Consider the following 13,126-nt stretch of genomic DNA (forward strand, 5'->3'; position numbering starts at 1 on the left):
ATTCTACATAATGTCTACTTTTCATATTCTATTAATACCCTCTCCCGTCTAGACTGACTGATTGAGTTTTCATATATATCTAGCTAACTTGAAATGTCAAGGAGGAGTTCAGGCACTACTGTAAGAGTTTCCACAGTGTGGAGAAGATTGCCATTCAGTTGATAGGGCTGTGTTCACTAACAGCTCAGTCTACAACATTGTTAAACACTGTTAGAAAACATAATGATATGTTTGAAATAGTCCCCCAACATCGAGTAGTTGCATCAATTATTATATATATATTTTTTCATTTTTTCAAAAGAATCTTTAAGATATATAATAACAGAAAGAAATAAGAACAAATGCATTGTACTGTAGTATCTGTAGTACTGTAGAATCTGTAGTACTGTAGTATCGTAGAATCTGTAGTACTGTAGTATTGTAGAATCTGTAGTACTGTAGAATCTGTAGTACTGTAGTATCTGTAGTACTGTAGAATCTGTAGTATCTGTAGCACTGTAGTATATGCATTATCTGTAGTACTGTAGTATCTGTAGTATATGTATTATCTGTAGTATTGTAGTACTGTAGTATCTGTAGTACTGTAGAATCTGTAGTACTGTAGTATCTGTAGTACTGTAGTATTGTAGAATCGGTAGTACTGTAGTATTGTAGAATCTGTAGTACTGTAGAATCTGTAGTACTGTAGTATCTGTAGTACTGTAGAATCTGTAGTACTGTAGTATATGCATTATCTGTAGTACTGTAGTATCGTAGTAATGTATTATCTGTAGTATTGTAGTACTGTAGTATCTGTAGTACTGTAGTATATGTAGTAATGTAGTATCTTTAGTACTGTAGTATATGTATTATCTGTAGTATTGTAGCACTGTAGTACTGTAGTATCTGTAGTACTGTAGAATCTGTAGTACTGTAGTATCTGTAGTACTGTAGTATTGTAGAATCTGTAGTACTGTAGTATTGTAGAATCTGTAGTACTGTAGAATCTGTAGTACTGTAGTATCTGTAGTACTGTAGAATCTGTAGTATCTGTAGCACTGTAGTATATGCATTATCTGTAGTACTGTAGTACTGTAGAATCTGTAATATATGTATTATCTGTAGTACTGTAGTATATGTAGTAATGTAGTATCTTTAGTACTGTAGTATATGTATTATCTGTAGTATTGTAGCACTGTAGTACTGTAGAATCTGTAGTATCTGTATTATCTATAGTACTGTTGTGTCTATAGTATCTGTAGTATCTATAGTACTGTAGTATCTATAGTACTGTAGTATATATAGTACTGTGGTATCTGTAGTACTGTAGTATCTGTAGTACTGTAGTTATTGTAGTATCTGTAGTACTGTAGTATCTGTAGCACTGTGGTTTCTGTAGTATTGTAGCATCTGTAGTACTGTAGTATCTGTAGTACTGTAGAATCTGTAATATTGTAGTTTCTGTAGTATTGTAATATCTGTAGTACTGTAGTACTGTAGTACTGTAGTATCTGTAGTTTCTGTAGTACTGTAGTATCTGTAGAACTGTAGTATCTGTAGTACTGTAGTATCTGTAGTACTGTAGTATCTGTAGAACTGTAGTATTGTAGTTTCTGTAGTATTGTAGTATCTGTTATGTTGTTCCATAGCCAATATACATTTGGGTTCATTTATTTCTACAGGAGACAAAAGACAGGTTGTCAGGGCAAGACGTTGGTCAGATCGATCGATCGTTGATTGACGTGATCGGTTGATTTGATTGGTTCAGGAAATAGGAGAATGTTGTCAAAGGAAGTGGTCACTCATCATCTTGATGAACTCCGGGAGCTTGGACCTATAGGAGGACAGAAGGGGTTAGAGACAGCTGTTACCTGGACAAACCAACAAAGATGACACGACAAGTCACGACACACGCACGCACACACACGCACGCACGCACGCACGCACGCACACACACACACACACACACACACACACACACATAAACAAATGAGAAGAAACAAAAAGGATTAGCGTCTGTACCTGTGTACCTGTGTACCACAGTCTGATTAGCTTCTGTACCTGTGTACCACAGTCTGATTAGCGTCTGTACCTGTGTACCTGTGTACCACTGTCTGATTAGCTTCTGTACCTGTGTACCACAGTCTGATTAGCGTCTGTACCTGTGTACCTGTGTACCACAGTCTGATTAGCTTCTGTACCTGTGTACCACAGTCTGATTAGCGTCTGTACCTGTGTACCACAGTCTGATTAGCGTCTGTACCTGTGTACCACAGTCTGATTAGCTTCTGTACCTGTGTACCACAGTCTGATTAGCGTCTGTACCTGTGTACCTGTGTACCACAGTCTGATTAGCGTCTGTACCTGTGTACCACAGTCTGATTAGCTTCTGTACCTGTGTACCTGTGTACCACAGTCTGATTAGCTTCTGTACCTGTGTACCTGTGTACCACAGTCTGATTAGCTTCTGTACCTGTGTACCTGTGTACCACTGTCTGATTAGCGTCTGTACCTGTGTACCACAGTCTGATTAGCTTCTGTACCTGTGTACCTGTGTACCACAGTCTGATTAGCTTCTGTACCTGTGTACCTGTGTACCACAGTCTGATTAGCGTCTGTACCTGTGTACCACAGTCTGATTAGCTTCTGTACCTGTGTACCTGTGTACCACAGTCTGATTAGCTTCTGTACCTGTGTACCTGTGTACCACAGTCTGATTAGCGTCTGTACCTGTGTACCACAGTCTGATTAGCTTCTGTACCTGTGTACCACAGTCTGATTAGCTTCTGTACCTGTGTACCTGTGTACCACTGTCTGATTAGCTTCTGTACCTGTGTACCTGTGTACCACTGTCTGATTAGCTTCTGTACCTGTGTACCTGTGTACCACTGTCTGATTAGCTTCTGTACCTGTGTACCTGTGTACCACTGTCTGATTAGCTTCTGTACCTGTGTACCTGTGTACCACTGTCTGATTAGCTTCTGTACCTGTGTACCTGTGTACCACTGTCTGATTAGCTTCTGTACCTGTGTACCTGTGTACCACTGTCTGATTAGCTTCTGTACCTGTGTACCTGTGTACCACTGTCTGATTAGCTTCTGTACCTGTGTACCTGTGTACCACTGTCTGATTAGCTTCTGTACCTGTGTACCTGTGTACCACTGTCTGATTAGCTTCTGTACCTGTGTACCACAGTCTGATTAGCTTCTGTACCTGTGTGCCACAGTCTGATTAGCTTCTGTACCTGTGTACCACTGTCTGATTAGCTTCTGTACCTGTGTGCCTGTGTACCACTGTCTGATTAGCTTCTGTACCTGTGTACTGGATTTCAGATGCTTCTCTTTCCACTCCTGAACCTTATGGAGAACATACCACCAACCGTTGGTTCTTCACTACAAGCCACCTGTCTCCACCTTCTCTTTCAAGGGTTTTTCTTTATTTTTACTATTTTCTACAATGAAGAAATAATAGTGAAGACATCAAAACTGTGAAATAACACATATGGAATCATGTAGTAACCAAAAAAAGTGTTAAACAAATCAAAATATATTTTAGATTTGAGATTCTTCAACGTAGCCACCCTTTGCATTCTCTCAACCAGCTTCATGAGCTTCACCTGTAATGCATTTCAATTAACAGGTGTGCCTTGTTCAAATCTGTGGAATTTCTTTCCTTCTTAATGCGTTTGAGCCAATCAGTTGTGTTGTGACAAGGTAGGGCTGGTGTACAGAAGATAGCCCTATTTGGTAAAATACCAAGTCCATATTATGGCAAGAACAGCTCAAATAAGCAAAGAGAAATGACAGTCCATCATTACTTTAAGACATGAAGGTCAGTCAACCATGAACATTTCAAGGACTTTGAAAGTTTCTTCAAGTGCAGTCTCAAAAACCATCAAGCGCTATGATGAAACTGGCTCTCATGAGGACCGCCACAGGAAAGGAAGACCCAGAGTTACCTCTGTTGCAGAGGATACGTTCATTAGAGTTACCAGCCTCAGAAATGGGCAATTAACTGCACCTCAGTTTGCACCTCACAGAGTTCAAGTAACAGACACATCACAAAATCAACTGTTCAGAGGAGACTATGCGAATCAGGTCTTCATGGTCGAATTGCTGCAAAGAAACAACTACTAAAGGACACCAATAAGAAGAAGAGACTTGCTTGGGCCAAGAAACATGAGCAATGGACAATAGACCAGAGGAAATCTGTCCTTTCGTCTGATGAGTCCAAATTTGAGAATGTTGGTTCTAACCGCCATGTCTTTGTGAGACGCAAAGTAGAAGTAGATGAAAGCATGTGTGGTTCCCACCGTGAAGCATGGAGGAGGAGGTGTGATGGTGTGGGGGTGCTTTGCTGGTGACACTGTCAGTGATTTATTTAGAATTCAAGGCACACTTAACCAGCATGGCTACCACAGCATTCTGCAGTGATACGCCATCTGGTTTGAGCTTAGTGGGACTTTCATTTGTTTTTCAACAGTACAATGACCCAACACACCTCCAGGCTGTTTAAGGGCTATTTGACCAAGAAGGAGAGTGATGGATCGCTGCATCAGATGACCTGGCCTCCACAATCACCCGACCTCAACCCGATTGAGATGGTTTGCGATGAGTTGGACCACATAGTAAAGGAAAAGCAGCCAACAAGTGCTGAGCATATGTGGGAACTCCTTCAAAGACTGTTGGAAAAGCATTCCAGGTGAAACTGGTTGAGAGAATGCCAAGCTGTCATCTTTTTATTTAACTAGGCAAGTCTGTTAAGAACAAATTCTTTTTGCCAATTGTGCACCGCCCTATGGGATTTCCGATCACAGCCGGTTGTGATACAGCCCGGAATTGAACCAGCGTTTGTAGTGATGCCTCTAGCACTGTGACCGCTGCGCCACTCGGGAGCCTGAAGGGTGGCTACTTTGAAGAATCTAAAATCTAAAATATATTTTGGTTTGTTTAACACTTTTTTGGTTACTACATGATTCCATATCTGTTATTTCATAGTTTTCTGCACCACTTTTGACTGGTACTGTATGTTATACTACTGTCAAACCTTGATTCAGTCTCATCGTTTCTGCACAACATTCAACTACAGACGGTGAAACAATCAACGCAATACATCACACACAATCAAAACCACAAGATGGTTTTCACTGAGTTTCTCTTGATGAAAACTAAAGCAAGTTAACTACACACACAGCGCAACACACAATAAGCACACACACTAAAAGCACACTTACTGCCAATCTGCTGTTCAAATGTACCCAGCGTTTTGTATCAATAGATTTGAGAGTTTGTAGAGTCAGCCAGCCCCATTGTTAATGTTAACCCATTGTTAACAGTGTGTGTGTGTGTGTGTGTGTGTGTGTGTGTGTGTGTGTGTGTGTGTGTGTGTGTGTGTGTGTGTGTGTGTGTCTGTCTGTCTGTCTCTGTGTGTGTGTGTGTGTGTGTGTCTGTGTGTCTGTCTCTGTGTGTGTGTGTGTGTGTGTGTGTGTGTGCTTGTTTAATTTCGATCCATTTGGACTCAAGATGTGCAGATGGAGAAATAGTCCTAAATAGTCCCCATTTGTACTGTAAATCTGCTATAAAGTGTATAATTTATATGGGATGCGAGCGCAGACAAAACAACAATGCTATCCAGTTACACAATGCAGAGCAAAGTCACTGTGGAAAGACTGACAATTAGAACAAATAGTTGTTCTCTGTTAAAAGTGGGTTTTATTGCATATTACTTGTCTGTTTTGTATTGATTCCTTAGCAAATGGAGCCAGAATGTTAAACATTATAAACACCAATTTAATTTTCTTAGTTTTTTTTTTTTAGGGGGGTTAATGGTATGTTATGGTACGTGTGTTTTCGCAGCAGATTAGTTTAAAGTGAATATCTTCTGACCATTTAGGGGGGTTTTACATTTGTCCCATTGGGTTGGAGGCGTCCCCCATGCCGTGGTGCGGCCCGGCCAGGGAGAGGGTCGCTCCGCACTCCGTCGAGCCTTTCTCCTCCTCACGTCTCTTCAGACACGCTGCCTTAGGGTTCAGGTTCCTCTCTAGAGACACGGACCCACACACACACACACACACACACACGCGAGCGCGCAAGGAAAACATAGACACAAGTTAAGTGTTTAAAGAACTGAAGCAGCACCCCCATGTGGATCTGAGAAGATAGTGCCCTGTGTGTGTCCTGTTAAATTATGGAGACAATCTTAAATTCCCACTCAAATCAGATTTACACTAATTAATGCGTCGACATCAATAGGAAGCTAAGTGAAAATTCAACTTGAAGGGGAAGTTAAGATTCAACCACAGCCAGGCCTAAAGAATAATGCACCCTGGTGTGTGTGTGCATGTGTGTGTGTCTGTATTGTCTCTGACCTCTGATTTGCTGCTCCAGGCTCAGTAGGTGTGTGTATGTGTATGTGTGTGTAGTAGAAGTAGTAACAGTACTAGTACTAGAAAATGATTTATAAAGTACTACTACCACTACTACTGCTACTACTACTACTACTACCACTATACTACTACTGCTGCTACTACTATACTACCACTATACTACTAATGCTGCTACTGCCACTACTACTACTACTACTACTACGACTACTATACTACTTCTATACTACTACTACTACTGCTGCTGCTACTACTATACTACTATACTACTGCTACTACTACTACTACTACTAATGCCACTACTAAATCTGTGTCTGTCTGTGTGTGTGTGTCTATACTGTCTACACGTGTGTGTGTCTATGTGTGTGTGTCTGTGTGTGTGTGTCTACACACACTGTGTGTGTGTGTCTACACTGTCTGATACTGAGCCACATACTGTGTGTGTCTGTCTGAGCTGTCAGGAGCAGCTGTGTGTGTGTGTCTAAGGGAAATCTGTGTCTGTCTGTGTGTGTGTGTGTGTGTCTATGTGTGTGTGTCTGTGTGTGTGTGTCTATGTGTGTGTGTCTGTGTGTGTGTGTCTGTCTGTGTCTGTGTGTGTGTGTGTCTGTGTGTGTGTGTCTGTGTGTGTGTGTCTGTCTGTGTGTGTGTGTGTCTGATGTGTGTGTCTGTCTGATGTGTGTGTGTCTGTCTGACGTGTGTGTGTCTGTCTGACGTGTGTGTGTCTATGTCTGACGTGTGTGTGTCTATGTGTGTGTGTCTGTCTGACGTGTGTGTCTGTCTGATGTCTGTCTGTCTGACGTGTGTGTGTCTGTCTGACGTGTGTGTGTCTGTCTGTCTGACGTGTGTGTGTCTGTCTGACGTGTGTGTGTCTGTCTGTCTGTGTGTGTGTGTCTGTCTGACGTGTGTGTGTGTCTGTCTGACGTGTGTGTGTCTGTCTGACGTGTGTGTGTCTGTCTGACGTGTCTGACGTGTGTGTCTGATGTGTCTGTCGTGTGTGTGTGTCTGTGTGTGTGTGTCTGTCTGACGTGTGTCTGTCTATGTGTGTGTGTCTGTCTGACGTGTGTGTGTCTGTCTGTGTGTGTGTCTGTCTGACGTGTGTCTGTCTATGTGTGTGTGTCTGTCTGACGTGTGTGTGTCTGTGTGTGTGTGTCTGTCTGACGTGTGTGTCTGACGTGTCTGACGTGTGTGTGTCTGACGTGTGTGTGTCTGTCTGACGTGTGTGTGTCTGTCTGTGTGTGTCTGTCTGACGTGTGTGTGTCTGTCTGACGTGTGTGTGTCTGTCTGACGTGTGTCTGTGTGTGTGTGTGTGTCTGACGTGTGTGTGTCTGTCTGAGTCTGACGTGTGTGTGTCTGTCTGTCGTGTGTGTGTCTATGTGTGTGTGTGTGTCTGTCTGTGTGTGTGTCTGTCTATGTGTGACTATATATGTATGCTGTACAGAATAGGTATATATATATGTGTGTCAGGTCCCTATAGGTATATATGTGTGTGTGTCAGGTCCCTATAGGTATATATGTGTGTGTGTCAGGTCCCTATAGGTATATATGTGTCTGTGTGTCAGGTCCCTATAGGTATATATATATGTGTGTCAGGTCCCTATAGGTATATATGTGTGTGTGTCAGGTCCCTATAGGTATATATGTGTGTGTGTCAGGTCCCTATAGGTATATATGTGTGTGTGTCAGGTCCCTATAGGTATATATATATGTGTGTCAGGTCCCTATAGGTATATATATATATGTGTCTGTCTGACGTGTATATATATATATATGTGTGTCAGGTCCCTATAGGTATATATGTGTGTGTGTCAGGTCCCTATAGGTATATATGTGTGTGTGTCAGGTCCCTATAGGTATATATATATGTGTGTCAGGTCCCTATAGGTATATATATATGTGTGTCAGGTCCCTATAGGTATATATATATATGTGTGTGTGTCAGGTCCCTATAGGTATATATATGTGTGTGTGTGTCAGGTCCCTATAGGTATATATGTGTGTGTCAGTATAGGTATATATGGTCCCTATAGGTATATATATATGTGTGTGTGTCAGGTCCCTATAGGTATATATATATATGTGTGTCAGGTCCCTATAGGTATATATGTGTGTGTGTCAGGTCCCTATAGGTATATATGTGTGTGTGTCAGGTCCCTATAGGTATATATGTGTGTGTGTCAGGTCCCTATAGGTATATATATATATGTGTGTGTCCCTATAGGTATATATATATATATGTGTGTCAGGTCCCTTGCCTCTGACTTGCTGCTCCAGACTCAGTATGACGGCCACGGCCTGATGCAGTATGAGCAGTTTGGTCTGTGGCTTGTCACTCTTCAGGTGCAGCTGCACCATGCGCCCCAGCTCCTTGAAAGCCTCGTTGATGTCTCGGACACGCAGACGTTCCCGGGCGTTGTTGGCCATCCTGCGTTCCTTCTCACGTTCGATCTTCTGCTCCGGAGACAAGTCCTCGTCGTCCGCGTTGCTGTGGGACCGATAGGGGACTGATCAGCACCAGCTAAACCAACACTTACCCCCAGTCTGCAGTCTGAATCTCCGTTTATAGGATTTGTGATGCCTATTCATTTACTTGTGCAACTGACTGCACTGTAGATACAGTTCATTCACAAATTATTGACCCTTTTTTCCACATTTTGTTACAGCCTGAATTGAAAATGTATTAAATTGAGAATATTTGTCACTGGTCTATCAAAGTGGAATTATGGTTTTTTCATTTTTATTTTGTACAAATCTATTAAAAATGAACAGTTGAAGTGTCTTGAGTCAATAAGTATTCAACTCCTTTGTTATGGCGAACCTTAATAAGTTCAGGAGTAAACATGTGCTGAACAAGTCACATAAGTTACATGGACTCAGTGTGCAATAATAGTGTTTAACATGATTTTTGAATGACCACCTCGTCTCTGTACCCCACACATACAATTATCTGTAAGGTCCCTCATCTCTGTACCCCACACATACAATTATCTGTAAGGTCCCTCAGTCGAGCAGTGAATTTCAAACACAGATTCAACCACAAAGACCAGGGAGGTTTTCCAATACCTCGCAAAGAAGGGCACCTATTGGTAGTTGGATAAAACATTTTAAAAGCAGAAATTGAATATCCCTTTGAGCATGGTGAAGTTATTAATGATGGATGGTGTATCAATACACCCAGTCACTACAGAGATACAGGTGTCCTTCCTAACTCAGTTGCCGGAGAGGAAGGAAACCGCTCTGTGATTTCACCATGATACCGATGGTGACTTTAAAACAGTTATGCAGAGTTTAACGGCTGTGAAAGGAAGAAACTGAGGATGGATCAACAACATTGTAGTTACTCTACAATACTAACCTAATTGACTGAGTGAAAAGAAGGAAGCCTGTACAGAATACACATTTTCCAAAACATGCATCCTGTTTGCAACAAGGCACTAAAGTAAAACTGCAAATGATGAGGCAAAACAATTCACTTGTTGTCCTGAATACAAAGTGTTATGTTTGGGGAAAATACAATACAACACATCACTGAGTACCACTCTTCAAATTATCGAGCATAGTGGTGGCTGCATCATGTTATGGGTATGCTTGTCATCGTTAAGGACTAGGGAGTTTTTCAGGATAAAAAAGAAAAGGAATGCACAGGAAAAATCCCAGAGGAAAATCTGGTTCAATCTGCTTTCCACCAGACACTGGGAGATGAATTCGCCTTTCAGCAGGACAATAACCTAAAACGCAAGGACAAATATACACTGGGAGATGAATTCACCTTTCAGCAGGACAATAACCTAAAACACAAGGACAAACATACACTGGGGTTGCTCACCAAGAAGACAGTTAATGTTACTAAATGTTACAACTCTGACTTAAATCTACTTGAAAATCTATGGTAAACACCTGAAAATTGTTTTCTAGCAATGATCAACAACCAATTTGACAGAGCTTGAAGAATTTTTGAAAATAATAACGGGCAAATGTTGCACAATCCAGTTGTGGGATTGAGACTTACCCAGAAAGACTCACAGCTGTAATCACTGTCAAAGGTCAAGTATTGACTCAGGGGTCTGAATACTTATTGTAAATGAAATATTTCTCTGTTTCATATTCTGTTAAATGTGGAAAACAACAACAGTTCTAAAAACATGTTTTCATCTTTGTCAAGATGGAGTATTATTTATTATTATTGTTGTTATTATATTATTATTATTATTATTATATAGTATTATCTGTAGATGGGTGAGAAAATACAAATCTTTAAATCGTTTAAAAATCAGGCTGTTATACAACAAAATGTAGAATAAAGTTTTTTTTCTTTTTCAACTGAATAATTTCTCAAGCCATATAGAGTAGATGGTGTTGGAAACTGAAACAATTCATTTGCATCTATTTTCAATTATTCAATCGTTAAAATGTTCAATTGCTTAATTAATGCATCTATTTTCAATTGTTTAATAAATATATTTAATAATAATATATATATAATATAATATAATATAATATATATATAATATATAATAATATAATATTTAAATCGTTCAATTAATATATTTTAAATTGTTTAATGCATATATTTTCATGCCTTCAATGCATATAGACAGAGGGTGGGAGGGAGGGAGGGTAGGAGGGAGGGAGGGTAGGAGGGAGGGAGGGTAGGAGACATCTTTTTTCAATCGTTTCATCACGATAATCTGGGGTCCGAATTAGTCTGATTGGTTCATTCCAGGTGGAAGGTCTATAAACGTTGTGATGTCACAGAGTTTATCCTGGGATGGGCTGGATTCCCCAAGTGCATTTTGGGAATGAGGTTGTGGGGATTCTACTCTGGTGTGTGAGAAAACAGCTAAAACACGGCTCAAGGCCATGGACGGGACTGGGCCGCCTGGCTTCAGATACACTCGAAGGACTACATTTGGAGCAATCGATGTGTTAGTGAACCAGTGGAGGCTGTAGAGGGGAGGACTGCTCGTTAATAATGTCTGGAACGTGTGTTTGATGTATTCAATCACATTCCACGGATTCCACTCCAGCCTTTACCGCGAGCCCGTCCTCCCCCATTAAAGTGCCACCAACCTGCACAGTGTACATATACTGTGTGTGTGTGTGTGTGTGTGTGTGTGTGTACTGTATAGTATATGCGGGTTTATGTGATTGTTGAGAAACTGCCATAGCAGCTGTAATTGTAATTGGCTTTAAATGACTGTCATAATATGTATGTAGTCTATTGACTAGACAGGCCATAGCATGTCACAGTTAGCTATGTAAGTGAGGATATTTGAGTGTGTTTCACTTAGTAGATTATTCCTCTCTTTTTTGTTGTTGTTTTTCGTTTGGTTTGTTTAGCTGTTCCCCAAATCACACTGTTCACTTCATCAAAATCCATTGTTAGAGGAATTGAAATGAAGTGAACATTGCCGACACGGTTACCTAGATCTTGACCTATCAATAGACTTGAGGTCCTTGTTGTCGGACTCCTCCTTCTTGGTCTCCATAGATCGGGCATCCTGTAGGTTCTCATCCCCCTCATCCTCCGACTTGATCTCTGACGAGATGGACGAGGCGCTCTGGCCCTGGAGACCACTGGAGAGAGCTGGGGAGGGAGGAGAGGAGAGAGGGGAGAGGGGCGGAGAAGGGGGAGGGAGGAGAGGGGGGAAGGAAGGAGGAGAGGGGAGGAGAGGGGAGGGGGAGGAGAAGGGGTAGGGAGGAGAGATGGGGGTGAGGAAAGAGGAGAGGCGAGGGGAGGAGAAGGGGAGGGAGGAGAGGGGAGGAGAAGGGGAGGGGCAGAGAGGGGAGGAGAAGGGGCAGGGAGGAGAGATGGGGGTGAGGAAAGAGGAGAGGAGAGGGGAGGAGAAGGGGGAGGGAGGAGAGGGGAGGAGAAGGGGGAGGGAGGAGAGATGGGGGTGAGGAAAGAAGAGAGAGAGAATATATATATTAAAGCCACAGACCATTTCCCAGCTAAACAATAGCCCTGCCATTCGGTTCGTTCTTTTGTACATTTGAGACGTTAGGTTTATTCTAGTGGTGGCAGACAGACAGACAGACAGACAGACAGACAGACAGACAGACAGACAGACAGACAGACAGACAGACAGACAGACAGACAGACAGACAGACAGACAGAGAGTTTATACTCGTGGCGTCAGACAGACAGACAGACAGACAGACAGACAGACAGACAGAGAGTTTATACTCGTGGCGTCAGACAGACAGACAGACAGACAGACAGACAGACAGACAGACAGACAGACAGACAGACAGACAGACAGACAGACAGACAGACAGACAGAGAGTTTATACTCGACAGACAGACAGACAGACAGACAGACAGACAGACAGACAGACAGACAGACAGACAGACAGACAGACAGACAGACAGACAGACAGACAGAGAGACAGACAGACAGACAGACAGACAGACAGACACTACTTTTATCTTTCCCTTCATCAGAGAGGAAATATGAGTGGAAATTAAAAACAATGTGTGTGTGTGTGTGTGTGTGTGCAACATGTGTGTGTGTGTCTGTGTGTGTCTGTGTGTGTGTGTGTGTGTGTGTGTCTGTGTGTGTGTGTGTGTCTGTGTGTGTGTGTGTGTGTGTGTGTGTGTGTGTGTGTGTGTGTGTCTGTGTGTGTGTGTGTGTGTGTGTGTGTGTGTGTGTGTGTCTGTGTGTGTGTGTGTCTGTGTGTGTGTGTGTGTGTCTGTGTCTGTGTGTGTGTGTGTGTGTCTGTGTGTCTGTGCGTGTGTGTGTGTCTGTGTGTGTGTGTGTGTGTGTG

General features: G+C 42.0%; 1 protein-coding gene across 4 annotated transcripts in view; it reads right to left on the minus strand.

The window, feature by feature from the left end:
• Nucleotides 1–1,634: 1,634 nt before the first annotated feature.
• LOC112240746 (transcription factor 4) overlaps nt 1,635–13,126 on the minus strand; it is a 143,072-nt gene continuing 131,580 nt past the window's right edge. For 2 of the 4 annotated variants that reach the window (XM_042326426.1, XM_042326425.1), the window contains exons 10-13: nt 11,783–11,945; nt 8,614–8,843; nt 5,883–6,018; nt 1,635–1,813 (exon numbers count right to left, since the gene is read on the minus strand). In XM_042326426.1, coding sequence (XP_042182360.1) covers nt 1,765–1,813; nt 5,883–6,018; nt 8,614–8,843; nt 11,783–11,945 — 578 coding nt within the window. In that variant the 3' untranslated portion in view covers nt 1,635–1,764. Of the gene's footprint in view, nt 1,814–5,864; nt 6,019–8,613; nt 8,844–11,782; nt 11,946–13,126 lie in introns of all 4 variants that reach the window. The other 2 variants (XM_042326427.1, XM_042326428.1) reach the window with 2 other exon arrangements.

This window comes from Oncorhynchus tshawytscha, linkage group LG09 (genome assembly GCF_018296145.1).
Source record: "Oncorhynchus tshawytscha isolate Ot180627B linkage group LG09, Otsh_v2.0, whole genome shotgun sequence".
Classification (NCBI taxonomy): domain Eukaryota; kingdom Metazoa; phylum Chordata; class Actinopteri; order Salmoniformes; family Salmonidae; genus Oncorhynchus; species Oncorhynchus tshawytscha.